This window comes from Caloenas nicobarica, chromosome 2, assembly GCF_036013445.1.
Source record: "Caloenas nicobarica isolate bCalNic1 chromosome 2, bCalNic1.hap1, whole genome shotgun sequence".
Classification (NCBI taxonomy): domain Eukaryota; kingdom Metazoa; phylum Chordata; class Aves; order Columbiformes; family Columbidae; genus Caloenas; species Caloenas nicobarica.
This window is the reverse complement of record NC_088246.1, coordinates 10,136,377-10,149,598: the sequence shown is the minus strand read 5'-3', so window position 1 is coordinate 10,149,598 and position 13,222 is coordinate 10,136,377. Positions and strand designations below refer to the sequence as shown.

The window sequence follows — 13,222 nt, the reverse complement described above, 5'->3', positions numbered from 1 at the left end:
CGGCACGCAAAGCCATCCCTAAATGAACTATACCACTCTTTCAGCTGCTTTATTCTTCTGCTTCCATTTGTATTGGGCCAAGAACGCAAAGCAAAGCTTTAAAAAAAAAAAAAATTCATATACAATTTTTCTGGTCTTAAAACAGACAGCAGCGTAAGAATGTTCCCCAAAGAATTACTAAGATAGCCCCACGTAAAGCCTAAGTCTCTTCAGCACACGTATGAAGACAGGCTGCTCATATTACACCAGAATGTCAGTTTTCCAAACAATCTTCAGCCACAGGTTAAGATTAGCAATATTATGTTAATTAAATAGCAGCAATGTACAGTCACTATGGAACTGCTGAACCAAGATTAGCGATCATGCCAGGGCACTGATCACATGGCCGATAGTGACTGACGTCCCCGTATAAGCACGGTTTCCATTACCATTTAATATTAAGCTGTAATGATGACCTGAAGTTATTGGTGCTAAATTATACCCCAAAATATTTTCCAGAAACGGAATTTACTAGTTATTTAAAGTATAGTTTAGATGCACAAAACTCTTGCAAATCGCCTTATAAGGATGACTACACTCCAAGACCCATGTTTTCTCTTTTTTTTTTTTTTAATAACTGTATTCAATAATGTATATCAGCTTTACATTGAAAAGATGTAAGCCCTCCGCCTCTGAAAACAGGTACAATTCCCAATAACTTCATTCCAATCAGGATTTTATTGTAGACCTCTCATCTGGCTCACTGAACACTAGCTACAGCTAGGTTCTTCCAGTCTTGTGGCCTTTAACTGGGCTTGATGGTGTCTTTCCAGAACTCATTCTGAACTTCACAAAATTCCTAACGACTACCTCAAAGCAATGTGCTTTTCCAGGGATCCACCTTTGGATCCCACCACTCTCTGCAGATAACCAGAAAGGAACTTGAGAGGCTTGTTCCTTCTGCTCGACACTGCACTGTCCTTTTGGGCGTCTCATTCTGTTCTCTCTTGGTCTTCGTTGCAAAACCAAACAAGCCGCTAAGCTAATGCAGCAACATCAACCATCCAGTATCATTATCAGTCAAATCAAAGATGTACTGAGAAGCCAGAAGAAGAAAAAGCCTTCTGCTTTAATGGAATGACAGAAGTCTATACTACAAGTTTCTTCTCTTTCTTCAAGAAGGAAAAAAAAGCCTCAGAAATATTAAAACAATACATAGATATTTCTTGCTTCCTCCCTTCCAAAGCCTGTGTTAACTTTGGCCTAATTTTCTTTACAGTTATTGAAAAGTTATTTTCAGTTATTAATTACTCTATTTAGCATGCCATTTTGAGGATTTGCAGCCTTTATGGATTTAATTATCACTATTTTCTATTACATTTTTTAATGCAGTTAAGTAAGAAACGTCTCTGTAACAACCCTTTCTATCTTTTAAACCATTTGACCCACAATGTTTCCAAACAGAAAACAAGAGCATTTCTGAGCTCTTAGAATATATTAAAAATAATTTTCAATAAATTATTTCTAACTATTTCTACATGGTTTAATTAAATAGGGGCACTTTACTCTAAACATTAAGACATTTCAAAGTTAGTTTCAAACAAGTGAAGCATATTTCAAAAGACTATCGTTAAATTTGACAAAATCATTTGGGCAATAAAAAGATCATCAGAAATTTTTTTTTTAAGTGGAAATTAATGACAAGAAATCTTTTGTCTTTTGATACGGCACAATGTTTGCTACCATTAAAGCATGCAAACGTCCCTTGAAAAACAGTTAAAAATAATGTTTAGAATAGCCACTTGGTAACTTAGGCCAGGTCTAAAATGCACTGAGAACATGACAAAAGATCGACACCTCCTGACATGACGATGGCTGGCAAACCTAACACTTATGATTAACTTGGAAGTCTGAACTAATAACTAAAAGTCTACTTTAATTTACTAAATACCTGTAAGAATTAACTTTATTTTGACCATGAAAGTAATTCCAGCGGTATTACTGACACAAATCTTAGTATCTCTACTAGTTATTTCTAAAATTGGTACATTCGACTATTTTGGAGCTATTCAAAAGTTACAGTTTGTAAGTCGCTTTCTGTTACAAGATGGTGAGTAGAGCTTTCACAACTCCTGAATTTATTCAATATGTAACTAGCTTGTTAATCACAAATAATTGCAAAGACCCAATATGGCTCCTCAGAGGAAACAGATGCCATATTCACACAATTAAAGTTCTGTGTGACTTCTTTATTCATTAAACATCCTCTTCCACACCGTTCACCAGCAAACCTCCAGTCAAAGCAGCAATGCATTTAAACTCAGTAATTACTATCCAAGGCAATGTACTACTCACGACAATAAAGTGGGCCTACTAATTCAACTGCTGCTATGATCTTCAGCTCTCACATCCTGCTCTAATGCAATTAGTCTACAAAGAACTAATTACCCTAATCGAGCAATCACAGTTTCACTGACATCTTACTTCCTCTAGCAGCTATAAACACCACTGGGCTTAGATAGCACCTAATTAGTTTTCTGTATCACTGTTTACAATGCAGTTTGAACTGATTACATTTACAACATTCCCTAAATACTTACTTTACTACCAGCAACTACATACTTAGTCAAAGCTACTTGCACCAGAACAGTGTTAATACTTACAGGTCTTAATTTGTTAATATAAAGGTCAAAAATCTTCTTCCATTGTTACTAACATTTGTGGTTTGCAGTCCTTGTAAAAGAATGCTGTGTAAATGAACAAGTCTTTTATCTCGATCTCAGGTGCCAAAGCCCTTCCCAAATAACAACGATTTTCAATAGCTGGGAACTGTTTTAATTTGTAGCAAGAGAGATTTTGGGCATATATTAAAGAGGGTAGAGAACGAGTTGGTTTCAGTGCACAGCTATCTAGAGAGACTGTGGAATCCGTATCACTGGAAGTTTTAAAAATAAGCTAGACAAGCGTCTGCTAGAATGACACTTAACACTGTCTCTGAGCAAGGGGACAGATAAACTCCTTTCAAGAATCTTTACAATCCCTATTTGTGTGATTTTCCAATCACAAACAATACCTGCTCCGGAGTCCACAATGTAGTGTAGAATACTAACTTATTTGCAACTTGATAAACAAACCAGGAGCTTACACTTTTTGGATTTAGTGATTACTCCACAGAGAACACAATGAACAAGAACAAAAATAACAAACAGAAAGAATGTACTCTTTGGTTTGTCTGGAATTATTACTTACATTCTGAAATTCTTATTTATTTCAGCTGGTTGTAAAAGAAAACACAAAAAACCCCACAGGGTATTTAAAACAAGTTATCTAATAAAATCGAATTTAGATGTTGTACAGTTCAACACCACATTTATTTATACTTGCCTGACTTTTGGCACCATCATTCGGTGTTGTACCATTAGCGTGTGGCAGATGGACGCCATCAGGGTAAAGACCTCTTCACTAGCTGAATCTCTCCAAACCATATTCAGTAGAGTGTTTGTCTGCTGCTTTGTATCCAATTTCTTTAGACATTCCTCGGTTATGTATTGAACTGATATTCTCCCATCACCCTACAAACATAAAGAAAAATTTGCATTGTCTTTTTAATGATCAAGTATTCTCTTTTTTTAAAAAATAACACTTCAGAGTTTTACTAGAACATAAAGTTTTATTGTACTATAATTAAAACACAAGCACGTATGTGTATCCCAGTAGCACTCTTAAAAGTATCAGACCCAAGAGCCAACTTAAAACCCTAGGTAAGCAAATGTTGGGTTGTGGTATCAATCTTTTCACTTAGGCCAGCACGTTCTCCAACACTTGCATACAATAAGGCAAAATCATTTCTGGCATGATGTGAATAGTCATGTTTTACCCACTGACACCAGTCAGCATTGGACATGAAATCCAGAAATGGATGACTACTGTAAGTTCCTTTATAAACAATATTTTCACATTCATAATCCATTGGTTAACAAACCACAAAAAACCTGAAGGTGGCTAATACACGTTTGGGTAGTACCAGAAGTGTAGGAAGAGGGATGCTTTCTCTTGGCATAGAACTGAGCGGAGCTCAAACTTTTATTTTCCTTATCCTTATCCTCTGGCTCACTGAAGGATACAAGTTATCCAACTCTGAATTTTTAACAGAGGTGTTTTCTCCATCCACCTCCTCCCCCCACCTCGCCTTTTTTTTTAATAAGACAGGCATGCATGAAAATATGGAACACGTAAAAAACTCACAGGAGAAACACGCAAAAAGCATATTGCAATAAATAATATTATGTACTAAAGCCTCCTCACAGGGGATTTTCTCTAATTTACAAATTACTATAAGTTACCTGTGAACAGAAATTTATGCTTTGTTTTTAACCAATCACCTCTTAAACATCACCAATATCCCTAAGCCACAAGTAGAATCTGGTAATATTTACATCACATACAGTGCGTGTATGTCTGGCAAATTAAGTGTTCTATTCATACTATCCTGGTAAAGACTTTGGGGTAACAGTAACACACTACATCTAAAAATGCACGAGTAAAAGGGTGCACGTATTCCCCAACAGCACAGCTCTCTATAAGAGGTTCCTCTCAATATTGAGGTCTTAAAAATGCTGCATCTTTCAGAAATGTACATCACCTTACATGAAATGTAAGCAGGCATTATAGAACAGTATCCCTTAGAAGATCTTATACGCTTTTCCTTTCAGAACTTAAGCAAGAGAATGCCACGAAGCCTCAGAATGCCTGAGACAGAAATCCAGAATTCCCAGCTCAGTGTGAAGAAGCAAAATTATCTATGAGACTTTTTTTTTTTTTTAATGAACTCTAAATATGGTGAAATTTCACAGATTCCACAAGGAAAGACTGCACAAGTCCTTTGAATGGTAGTGTCTTTTGAAAGATTATATAAAGGCCAGTAAGAAACTTTTGAATTTACATCTCTCCAACTTTGGTCGTTCAAAGCCTTGATCTGAGGGTTAGGAAGTTAAAGTTGGCACAGATTCACTTTACTGGTGGAAGATTAAACTATAGTGAAAACTTCTATTTATAATACAGCCTCTATACATTATTACAGAAAGCAGATGTTCCCCCTTTGAGGGCTTTGAAGATACTGGATATATTTAAATACAGGGCGAAACCTACAGGGTAAAGACTGTACCTGAACTTTAAATATTTCCATGACCAAAAAAAAAAAAAAATACTACGTTGTAAGATCAGATTGATATGTTTCACGGTATCTCAGAGTAATACAGTCTCTGTAAAATATATATTTAGAGAAGTTTAATTTTTTTGTTGTTAAATAAAAGCTCTTTCTTTCAGCAGACACACTACCTATACTTTAAGATTTCTTATAGTAAGGGGTTTGTTTTTAATGTAAGCAACCAGTTCCATTTGCTTTCAGCAAGCAGCCATCTATTTTTGAGAAGTAAACACACTCCTTTCTACATGGAGCTAGAAAAACACTGGACTTAGGGTGATCATGGTTTTTCCTATATTTGCTGCTGCTGTAATACAAATTCAAAGTAATTCTGTACTGCTTACTGGTGTAGTTGTCATTTTACTGATCTCCTCATCCTCATCTTCAGAATCACTGTTTGCATCTTGACAATTTGTACCAGCAGCAGACACGGGCAGCTGAGAGAGAAAAGTTTGGAGTACCCTCAAATACACAAGCAGTCCTTCCTCTGAAAGGGACCCTATAGCACATACATTGAAATAAAAGATCATTAGTCAGATCACACTGTACCATAAAACATATTTTACCAGAAATATCTGACCAAAACACATTACGCCAAATCTTCCCAAATTACACATATTTCTCACTGAAAAGGGTAAGAACAGCTAATGAAACAGATGTCTCCAATACTTTTATCCACAAACTGTCCTTGTTGCTTGGCAATGAACTGTATTGTGGAATTATACAACATATTAACTCAAATATGAAAAGATGAATCAGCCATCCAGCTTTCTCACCCAAGTATGTTTCTCCAACTGTTAACACAAAGTAGAAAAGCCATGGGGCTCGATCACTTTTTCTTGAACATCCACTTTCTGCTAATAATAGTGCATTCAGAAAGAGTTCGTAAGGGAAAACGGTCTGCACATCAGCAAGCGCTGGAATGATGAAATGGAATATCTGATCTGTAAAAGGTGCTGCCAGACACTCCTCTGTGAAGGCTGCAAAAATCTGCTGCCTGAAATGAAAAAAAAATTGTCTTTATAGAAGATATAAGCAAAATTTCCTACAATTATATCCATGGAATAACAGATCAATTTGCAAGTTTGAACACATCCATCAAGAAGACTGTAGAGATGCACCCCATTAATCCTGTCCTAATAAACCAAATTTCTCAGATTTCCCAGAAATGAACTTCTTATATGACATCCTTTTCCTGATGATCTTACATGTAACTTTATCCCTTAAAATTTTCATGACCCCACAGAAAACTATTCTGAAGTTAAATGCATAAGTTATCATCTTGAAATAAGTTTTAAAAGCACAACTAGTCTTCCTCCCCCCAAATACTACTTTAACACAATCACAAATGATACAACCAGAGTTTGATTTTTGCTCTTTCTACACACCTGATTCTTTCTTCTTGTAAGCTTAGTTATTTCTCTTGATAAACCTCAGCTCCTCTGCCACAAAATTCTTAACTCTAAAATTATTTTCATCTGCCCTCATTGCATCTCTGCTTTCATCTAAGTTCTTCCACGCTTATGTTCCCTCTTATTGTGATGCCTGCTATTCTCTGTGCTGTTTATTGTGGCCTTCAGCATTTTATTGCCTTTTTCTTAAACATACCTGAAACTACGTTGTTTCATTGATGTACAGCGTTACCAAAAAAATCATTACTATTGCAAATAAATCAAACTGCACTTGAAGAATAGCGAGACACTCAACAACAAACTACACATCTCTGACAATAACAAATGAATATACAAATATCTAACATTACATTTATTTACCTTGCACCTTCTGGACAGGAGCTATACGTAAAGTGCAATGGCTTCAGAACATTCTCCAGAAGTATTTTTGCAATAGGGACTCGAGAAACATCAGAATACTCAATACTCGAGGGAAGCTTATTGTTAATTAACAAATAAAGCGACTTGTAGTAGCCTGCAAATAAGAAACATCACTTTTTAAATATAGTATTATTTTTCTTCTTTTCCTCATAAAACTTACACACTTATACAGTTTTTTTCAAGTTAAAAATGATACAATTCACCGCAGGAAGCTTTACTTAGGATGATATTTTACAGTAGTCCCAGTCTCATTCACATAACTAACATGATATACCAGCAACCTCTTGGAAACATCACTTTATAAAATCAGATAGATAATTACATTCAGAGTCAGTCTGATTTTCAAAGACCAACCACTCCTGCTGATGAAGTGAACAATTTGATTTTTTTGAAACAATGACCTACGAAAAAGATACTCTTTTCTCCTCTGAGTGACTCTAATCGTGCTTTTGACAGTCGTCCTTCTAACCTCAATGATGAATTTTCCCCACCTACCCCAAAACATGACTGCATCATATAACGAAGAGTCTCATCGGCAGAATGTTTCAATTCTATAAACACCTTGCCTTAACAGCCTGAAGACTACAACTGTTTCCAAAACAGGGATCTCTCAGAGACCAATAAAAAGCACTACCACCCAAGCCATAAAGACGTGTGGAGGGCAATCGATTTTTGTCTGACTAAAGCACAAATGGAATCATGATTTCATTCTTCTTAAACCAACTTCCTCTTGCTCAATGAACTCCTACATTTAAGACACAAGTTCCCCTACTACAGGAACCACTGTAAATGTGTCATGTCACACCACTGAGAGGTCCAGTCTAAGCCCCTTTGCCAGAGGCTACATGACATACAACGCAACAAGTAGAAGCCACCATAAAGTAATAACTGAGCAATGCTGACAAGATGGACATGGAAAACAAATTACATACAAAAACATATATTAATAACATTAATTAATTACAAAGTCTTTACAACTTAACCACGTATTAAAGTATTTTGGAAGATACACTTGTTACGTAGTAAGCAATGAGACAAAACCAAATACTTCTATACTTTTAGTTCTGCCTGGCAAGTAAAATAAATGTGCTACAATAACAGCGGTTTTCTTTTTCCACATAGTGACTTCAACATGTAGTAGTTAAAAATAAATCCTTAGTAACAGGGTAAGATAACCTAGTCCACTGAATGTACTTTAGAACTTACAAACATAGAATTATTTCAACAATTAACTAACAAACTTGAAGGTTCTCTTTTTACATTTTATTCCCATGAAGCCAGATCAGAGATATTTATTTCATAATGGTTTTGTATTTTCTCCCCATAAGTCTTGCGAAATCAAGCTACGGTATCAGAAAGCCAAATTATTTTTTTCACACATTCCCAGAGTAATAAAGTTTATTTGAGACAAAACATAATTTTGGTGATAACTACGCAATTCATTAACTTTCAGCGTGTTTGCACAGGTGTAACTGACTGCAGTTTAGCAAACAGTTTTGCTGATGATGGTACAAGGGAAATAAAAGCTAGGTCACTATCTCTTCACTAAAGTGTCTCTAGTGTTCGCAGGATGAAAAGGTAATGTCAATTTAAGATAATAAGGGCTGTCAGCAGTTACAGCGAATAGTACGGCAAAACAAAGCCCAACTTTTACACAACTAAAAATTATACCTGGCATATTGTGTGTGTGTGTGTATAAACAGCTACTGGAATAAAACTTCTCTCAAAATTTGTGGTGAAAATCTGGATAAGCAACTTGGTAGAATATTCAACTTGTAAACAGAATTTCCAAAGAAATCAAATAGCCTCAAGCAGTGATCTCATTACAAGCAAAATAACCACCTAATGTACAAATTAGTGTACGCGGCACCTAATTTATTATCTCAGTGGTAAAGAAAAAACACAATTAAACAACATGGTTTCAGATATTACACATTCTGTTTAATTTGAGTATTTCCCAGAACTCCTAGTTCCTAACTACTCACCTTTTTGAACCATGTAGTGCAAAATTTGTTCAATTAATGATGTCACATAGCTGACATCTTGTAAAACAGGCAAATATATATTCTCAGATGAAAATACCTCAAGCATTCTCATAGGAAGTGCAACATTCAGACTGTCATCATTGCAATTTTGCAATAGTCTGTAAATGAAATTAAATCAAAATTATTTAACAAGATATTTCTCTTATTTCACCACAGCCATATGCACACTGATTTAAAAATAAAACTACAAAACCTCTTTTCATATTCATCTTAACTTATTTCTACTTGGTTTCAAGCGTTTTCAGTAGTTTAGCTACATCTCTTTGTTGGCCCCTTTATAATAAGAATTCCTGATTTTAGGCTTTCTATGAATATGGCACTCGCTCTTTAAATCCTACTAAATTCTTGTGTTCAACAAATTGACAGTTTAGAGATCTACTGCATGAACTGGAAGAGGAAAAAAAAGAGTAACACATGTTTTTCCAACACCTATTACTGCCCATATTAAAAACGAAGTAATGAACGCCCTAGAGCAATATGGGCTGGGAACAAAAGCTGGGGAGCATCATATGTGTAACTAAAACAGTATGTCCTTGATTACAGACTGAAATATTAAAAACACAACCATCCCCATCCTTTTAGTAAATTGCTTATGGAACAACCATCAGTAACCACAGAAATGGTGAAGATCAAGAGACTCTTTAGAATTAAAAGGATTTGTTAGTATGCTATGTATATAAGCATAGTTGCCCTGACATCGTGTTTTCTTTCCCAGCCATTCAGAAAGACGAGACCTATCAGCAAAAATTATTTTGACACCATATCTATGACATTTCACTGAACAGAAAACAGATACTCAAGACCTTTTTTGCAGATGTAGCTGCAATCAAACTACCATTTTTTTTTGCTACGATTTTACACAGTCACCTGTTTTTCCATAGCATCAAAAGCTACAGCTTTTCATTAATCTGAACTCATCTCAGGGAAACACTCTTTTGGATACCTGTCCCACTGCTTGCTCTCTGGACTTTTGCAGAAAATTAAAACAGCTCAGACAGCAAGCATAGACACCCATCACCATGCTGGCTTCTCCCTATATGCATAGGCAGGGACAGCTCTTCCACTCCTGTTTTCCCACATCGCCCCACCAGGAAGGGAGAGTGGGAATACAAGCAGAGCTGCATTTACAAAACCACAATTTCAACTGTAGTGAAAATGTACAATTCAATCCAGTGACACCACAGCTGCGTTTCACTGGATGTGGACTTAGAAGCCTACCACTCAGGTCTTCTTTAGTAGCTGGTGTCATTGTTTGTTACACACACAGTACACACAATCATAAGAACACAAGGTTCAGTGCCTTGAATGAAACAATTTTCTAAAAAAGCCTCGACATTAAAAGGGAAAAATATTTTAAAGCTCTGGAGAGTATAACTAGTTCCTATTATTGATAAGAGCAAATATATTGTTTTCTAAAAGTAGGCTCTAGCTGCCAGCTATTCAAGTTGCCTTGTTAGATTTACCTTCCTGTGATCCTCCCAGGACCCTCCCGTTACAAATAATAAATGTACTGCTGAAGCCAGTATTGTAACTGCTTAACATGCTTTAAATTCAAAACAAAGTGTGAGGAAAGACATCTTAAACAATGTTTGTCTTAAAATAAAATGTAGCCAAAGCATATCCTTGGAACATTAGTCTAACTGAGATAACACCATCTAATCACTATCAGTTCCCCCCAAAAAAACGGTTTCCACAAATATCACTAATGATATCGCTATCTGCGAACAGTTAAGAACATACTGGAGCTTATGCCTAGGCAGGGCATTCCTTAAGCATGTGCTGAACCTGAAAGTCAATTCCATTGTTCTCACATCGGAACAAGTATCCCACACCTCGGCCTACAGATATATTTAGCAAAAACAGTCGTCTTCATAAGATAAATTTACACGTAACACTTCACCTGCTGAAAAAAAAAAAAAAGTGCCCAACATAATTTCTGAATGCTTTTTAGACAGCAGGATATAGAAAAAAGAATTTACCTGCAACACAGCCCCAACAGTCTTTTTATTTGGAATAAGCAAGTAAGTCTGTCTGGACCATCCAATTGCTTAAGAAACTGAGAACTCTGTTTAATTAAATTCTGACACATCCATACCTGGGAAAACATATGCACAAGTTTACTGTTTATAACAAGTCAAATTACTTATTGCAACACAGACAGTAATACCTCAATCCTGGTTTGGACACCTTTGGAGGACTTAGAAAACACAAAGTAGGACAACCATATTGTCACCCAACATAAACTACACAACGGATAGTACTAAACTTTCAAAGTTAAGAATGAATTACACTTACAAATAACTTTACTCTTGCAACAAATTTATCTGATAATTTTTTGGTTTTAAATTGTCATAATTCTTTAATGTCCATTATTAATACCTGCTATGAATCATACTTACTCATACATTTGGGAAGTTTGAAGTGACTTTGCAATTGATATGCCAGCATTATTGACCAGTGAGAAAAAGAAAAACAACACACACAACAAACTAAACACCTTAGGAATGACCAAAAGGCTAAATGGAAAATAGTTTAAAAAATAAATTCTAATAAAGTCTATTTTTTAAAATAAATTACTGTGAATAATACGTACAGGATTTTTCAAGGCTTCATTTCACAAATTTTGTGTGTGCGCACACATACAAAATCTAATTTTATGTTATTCTGTCTAAACGAAAAAAAGCAGAGTGCAGGCCAGCAAAAGCCAGAATTCTTAAATGAATTTACTGAACTGGTCAGTCTCTTTTTTTTCATCTCTTCGAAATCTTTTAAGTGAAAGAATACTGTAAAAGCATATTAATGTTTATATATTTATAAAGGGTGAGTGTCACGAGGATGAAGCCAGGCTCTACTCAGTGACAACCAACAATAGGACAAGGGGCAACGGGTACAAACTGGAACACAGGAGGTTCCACTTAAATATGAGAAGAAACTTCTTCACGGTGAGGGTGACAGACACTGGAACAGGCTGCCCAGGGAGGTTGTGGAGTCTCCTTCTCTGCAGACATTCAAACCCGCCTGGACACCTTCCTGTGTAACCTCATCTGGGTGTTACTGCTCCAGCAGGGAGATTGGACTAGCTGATCTTTCCAGGTCCCTTTCAATCCCTGACATTCTGTGATTCTGTGATGAAATAAAAGTACTATGGATCAAAGTATGTAACAGTACTCACCAAACGCTTAGAATCCTCATTCTGTCTATAGAAAAAGAGCAACTGACGAACTAGAAGAGTCAAATTAGCTCCATTAGCAGTGGAAAAGCTTCCTCCAGATTGGGCCAAATTAGCACAGCGATCAAATTCACTTCTTTGGATAGAGTACTTAAAAATACGACATGCATCAATATATCAGTAACGGTTACGATTTAAAATAGAAACACAAACTTTTAAAAACCTCATTTCAGTTTCCCATCAAAGTGGCAGCAAAGTAGTAAAATGGATACAGCACATATGTTGAAAACATACACACAGTATCACAGTTAGGGCTGTAACTGCTGTCTGTGATTCATAAAGCACATATTGCAACAAATTTGTTGCCTTTTCAAGTAAAAACTATCACATCAAACATTTTCAACTAGTTTATGCAATAAATATTAGTGAATTTAAACAGATACAACTCTTAGAATGATCTAGCCAACAACAGGTTAGAAACACCACCTTTTGACTTAAACTACCACCTTAGTCATATCGGGAAAAAAAAACCAAAAACAAAACCCAAAACACTCCACTGCTGTGTAAAGCTGTTAATACCCAACTGTTTTCATATGCTTAGTCAGCTCAGAAAAACATTGTGTAATCCCACTCAAATACACTGTCACATACATACTTTGCAGAATAAGCATCTATCTACTAAAATAGAGGTTCAAATGCAAATGTCAAGATGGAAAAAGAACTTGCACTTTGTGGGCACACACAGTACTCAAAAAGCTGAAGATTTTTCAATGGAATTACTACTAGAAAGTCTCATTTTCAACAAAACTGTTTTACATCTTTCTAAACAAATAAATAAGTACTTACTTGATGCTTTCTGTCTCTGTACCCTCTTACAAAAGACTGGATTATTATTGCATTTTTCAGCCTCCGCCTTTCTTCCTGTAAAAAACGCAAGTAAGAAAATCATAATCAGTATTGTGGAACTGACCCTAATTTCTAAAATTTTATCAAA

The 13,222-nt window shown here is 35.7% G+C and overlaps 1 protein-coding gene across 2 annotated transcripts in view; it reads right to left on the bottom strand.

Moving 5' to 3' along the window:
• UBE3C (ubiquitin protein ligase E3C) overlaps window positions 1–13,222 on the bottom strand; it is an 81,030-nt gene that overhangs the window by 55,180 nt on the left and 12,628 nt on the right. For both annotated transcript variants that reach the window (XM_065628421.1, XM_065628422.1), the window contains exons 3-10: window positions 13,075–13,149; window positions 12,232–12,378; window positions 11,039–11,154; window positions 9,000–9,157; window positions 6,955–7,108; window positions 5,959–6,179; window positions 5,527–5,681; window positions 3,364–3,551 (exon numbers count right to left, since the gene is read on the bottom strand). In XM_065628421.1, coding sequence (XP_065484493.1) covers window positions 3,364–3,551; window positions 5,527–5,681; window positions 5,959–6,179; window positions 6,955–7,108; window positions 9,000–9,157; window positions 11,039–11,154; window positions 12,232–12,378; window positions 13,075–13,149 — 1,214 coding nt within the window. The remainder of the gene's footprint in view (window positions 1–3,363; window positions 3,552–5,526; window positions 5,682–5,958; window positions 6,180–6,954; window positions 7,109–8,999; window positions 9,158–11,038; window positions 11,155–12,231; window positions 12,379–13,074; window positions 13,150–13,222) is intronic.